The sequence below is a fragment of the Acanthisitta chloris genome, unplaced genomic scaffold (genome assembly GCF_000695815.1).
Source record: "Acanthisitta chloris isolate BGI_N310 unplaced genomic scaffold, ASM69581v1 scaffold13641, whole genome shotgun sequence".
In the NCBI taxonomy this organism is placed as follows: Eukaryota; Metazoa; Chordata; class Aves; order Passeriformes; family Acanthisittidae; genus Acanthisitta; species Acanthisitta chloris.
The window spans coordinates 57,544-61,560 of NW_008656611.1; the positions used below are offsets into that span (position 1 = coordinate 57,544).

Consider the following 4,017-nt stretch of genomic DNA (forward strand, 5'->3'; position numbering starts at 1 on the left):
AACTGTCAGCTCAAACCTGTGTTGAAGAGACAAAACACACTGAAGTCTAAGGACAGGGACCTGCCGATGACCACCTGGCTCTGACATTCCTGCCCAGCCCAGGATAAGGAATTCTTAGCACGACTGAAAAGAAAGAATAGACATCTGTTGTTTGGGAAATCTGTTCTGAGCTGGGAGATGGAGAGTAACAGCAAAGCTCTGAAGCAATACACATTGTTTCACAGATTTCCTTGTCAAGAGATCTTGTGAGAGGTGTGAACATAACAAAGTGTCATCATTCCTCCAAGCTGAATCCATACAAATCATTGCCCTCAGCTCTAGATATAGGTTTCTAGAGCACAGAGATAAGACACAATCTCACAGCCCACCGGAGCATTTTCTCCCATTACACAAACAATCCTGTTATCTTTTTGCAGGGATGTCTGTTAAATACTCATGAAAAGGCTCACAGGTATGTGACCTGCACGACAGAGGAATGGTAGAAGCAGCAAAAGCAGAAAATCATAGAAGTTACAGTAGCTGCATAAACCATATTCTTCCCTCCCCATAAAATCCAGAGCATTGAAAAAGCAGCATCTCAGCCCTGAAATATAAAAGGAAATATTTATTTGAAACCACCTTTAAAAACTGTTCACCTTACTTTAGGGATTGCTTGCCCACTGGCAAACGAGGCATTTCACTTGGTCAGTTTTTTCCTCTCTCAAACTCTGTTTTGTCACTCTGTGTATAAGTACACATAGGCATGTATCAATGTGCAAAGCAGTGCACAAACAAGCCTGTAAGGTTTGCATGGTTTGAGACCTGTGCTGCTGAGCTTGGACACAAGGACTCACCTTTGGCTTTTCCACCTGTTTGAGAGGCTTGGTCAGGTCACTGGAGTTCTCGGCCGATGACGCTCCCTGTGTCCTGCCTCCGTCCGTGGGCTCCAAGCCAGGAAGCAACGACTGTGAACAGCTGCAGTGAGGTTCCTTCACCTTCTGACCTGAGATCAGATAGGTCTTCAAACCTACAAAAAATAGTAATGAGCAGTCAGAATTGCAGAAAGACAAAAATGACACTCCTTTGGGCTTCTCAGATATGAAGTACAGTAATTCTCAAAGCACTGTCAAGGCTTGGGAATACAGCACACAAAACCAGACAGTGGCTGGGAACAATGACCAGGAATATAAAGATGTTCTGTGTAAAGTGGTGACAAGGGTTAGCCCAATCTGCTGTCCCAGACACGAGACGACTTGAACACGCAGCAACAGCCAGGACAGACATGTACTTTCTTTATTCCATTTTCCCTCATGTACTTCTGAAAAACACAGCTAAGACCTTATGTATTCGCCTCCAAATTGTAATCTGAGTTCTCACATTAACCCTTTACTTCTGGAAAGGATTTGTAACCTGGTTTTCTGTGATATCTGTATTAATATTCTACTTCTGAAAACCAGCATGTATTCCTTCGCCTGCCAGAGAGATGTCATGAACATTGCTCAATGCTGGTAGCACATTGAGAAAGGAAATGGCATTTAAGTGCTAGAAATTCTGATGGGTTTTCATAGTTAGTGCAGACTTCACATTTTTAAAGAACAAAATCAATCTCCCTCTCTCACACGTACACCCACACACGCCCTCTGCAACTGGTGTATGAATTGAAGCATAATTGGAAAGCAGAGCCAGTATTAAAGGCCAGGCTGGAAAACAGCAGGTTGCATGGAGCTGAGCTGGGTCAAAAACCTGCTCAAAACCCCAAAGATTGGAATTTTGTTCAGCATATCACTTATTCCACTTCCTTCAACCTTGCGATGTTCTGGGTGACTTCAAGGCACAAGGACTAAGAAGGAGCTACTAATCACTGCTTTCTGAATTCAGAGAGTTCATTCTAGTGCCACTGTATGGGCAATCTCCTCAGCACAGAAGGGCACCGATGTGCCCCAAAGAGTGTGGAGGTCACAGCGCGCAGAAGCAGAAAGCACTGGTTCCTTTGTGGTGCCAGAACACACTGCCCCAAGCCCACACTGCCCCAGGCTCACAGCCTGGCTGCTGGTGCTATCTGGGTCAGCTGTGCATCGCCCTCCCTGCCCCTGACACTTGTCACCCAGTTGCAGCCAGACACATGACTGTCACAGCCATCGACCGTGCTTAATTGCCTCTGTCCACAGAGCGAACACTGGAAATAAATATGCCAAGTTGCAGCCTGGGGAAGAGGGCAGGTTTCTGCACCTTATGATAAGGTCATTCCCTCAGAACCTTCTCCACAGACAGAAAATCATATTCTGTATGCCTTGTTCTTCATGTGCAATGTGCAGTGCAGACAGAACTTCAGCTGTAGCCTTCCCAATAAAAATAAATCAGGCACACTAACAGCAATTGTGCTGTTTCTCTGTTTATTCCATTTGTAACTTCAGCTCCTGAACACCACAACCACCACAGAGACCCACATCCATACCCACCATGTCATGCTCGGGTTCCAGAGCTGCTGGCAAACTCCAGCACTCTCACATGGTGCTCCAGCTCCGGCACACTCACTTGCATCTTTGAGATGCTACACCATAGCCAATCTTTATTTTTATATCATTTATAGCACTGCTTGGATTTTATTTGGCAGTGCTGCTTAATAAAATCCTGCTGCTGCCTTCCAGATGTAGAGCTCTCTCCTTCAAACTGACACTGATGGGGCTGTTGTTGGAGGAATTCTCCACCATCAGCTTACAATTATATGTTTACTGTGGTGTAAAGGCTGGAGCACTAAGCTTACTACTCCTATTTTTTAAAGCTACTTTAAAGCAACAGGATTATTTCCCTACTCATATTATTCTTCTATTTTTTTTCTAAACAAACATCTTTTCTTTGTTTATTGTAGTTTCAAAAAGGCACCTTTAAGCCTTACTGTGCTGCGCAGCAGAATGTTTTTGTCAGTCTGTTGCATGCAGTAAAATTATCTCCAGTTTGAGCTCCACACTGAGGAAAAAGGGAAAAGGCTATGGTACACCAGACATTAAAAACTAGTTTGGGAAAGCAAAATGTAACTTCAGCAGTTACCAATCTGAAACCTCAGCAGGTTCCTTGACCTTGTTCTCCCCCTTGTCCTCTCCATCCCTGACAAACCCACCAGCCCATGGCACATGGACAGCACCCACATTGTCCCTCAGGCTTTAAAGGTGGCTACAACCTTTGGCTGGTGGCACCAAGGGCTACACAGATCTCCTTACTCCCTTCTCATGCTCCCCAACCCCACCACAGCCCTGCACAAGGAGTGTTACTCAAAAGGGATAATTTGACATGCAACAGAGATATCCTGCAGAATTGCAGCACGTGTTTTGCATGGAGCCACCAGGACAGCACTTAAAGGAAAAAAGTTATTTTTGCAAAGTTTTGGAAAACGAACAGGTGTAAAAAACCTTTCGTCTTTACAGAACTTGACTAACATGGCCTACCTAATACTTTGTTTGTTATTAAATTCTTCTTTATGAGAGGAAAATTCAATTTGCTTCAGTGTTCCTTGCAACTCTATGACACTTCACAAAGCAACTCCTACGCTGCGTCTGAAATATTTCGGTATAAAACAGGGTCATTAATTCGGTAGAACCAGATTGGTGTAACTAAAATGTATTATATGAGAACAGTATTCCTCCTCCTTCTCCATCTCCAGGGAATGAGTATAATCAACACCGTCATTTTCCATACAAGCAGGGTATGGAGTGCAAACGTTCACACCACCATGCAGCACATTTAAATCAATTAAGCAACATGACAATATAAAAGGAATAACCAGAGGAGCTGCTGTTTATGTGAAAGTGCAATTCTTGGGGTGTGTTGCTGTGCAACGATGTAAGTCAAGACACAGCAATGAAGAAAGTGCTATGAGGTGCCTCGAGTGCTATTTATAAAGGCCAAGCTCACCCTTGCTTCCCCTCCTGCCATTCTCAAGCTCATACTCATTTCCTTCCCCCAAACTGATTCAAAATAAATGCTGAAACACAACCTCCAAGTGCCTGATAGCAAATCTGTACTCTGGCAGGCTTCATCCTG

General features: G+C 44.1%; 1 protein-coding gene across 1 annotated transcript in view; it reads right to left on the reverse strand.

Annotated features, from left to right (window-relative positions):
* Nucleotides 1–4,017, reverse strand: part of ADCY9 (adenylate cyclase 9) — a gene marked incomplete at its 5' end in the record, with an annotated part of 77,178 nt that overhangs the window by 34,425 nt on the left and 38,736 nt on the right. Inside the window, one exon of the mRNA XM_009084408.1 lies at nucleotides 834–1,006. Within this exon, the coding sequence (XP_009082656.1) occupies nucleotides 834–1,006 (173 nt within the window). The remainder of the gene's footprint in view (nucleotides 1–833; nucleotides 1,007–4,017) is intronic.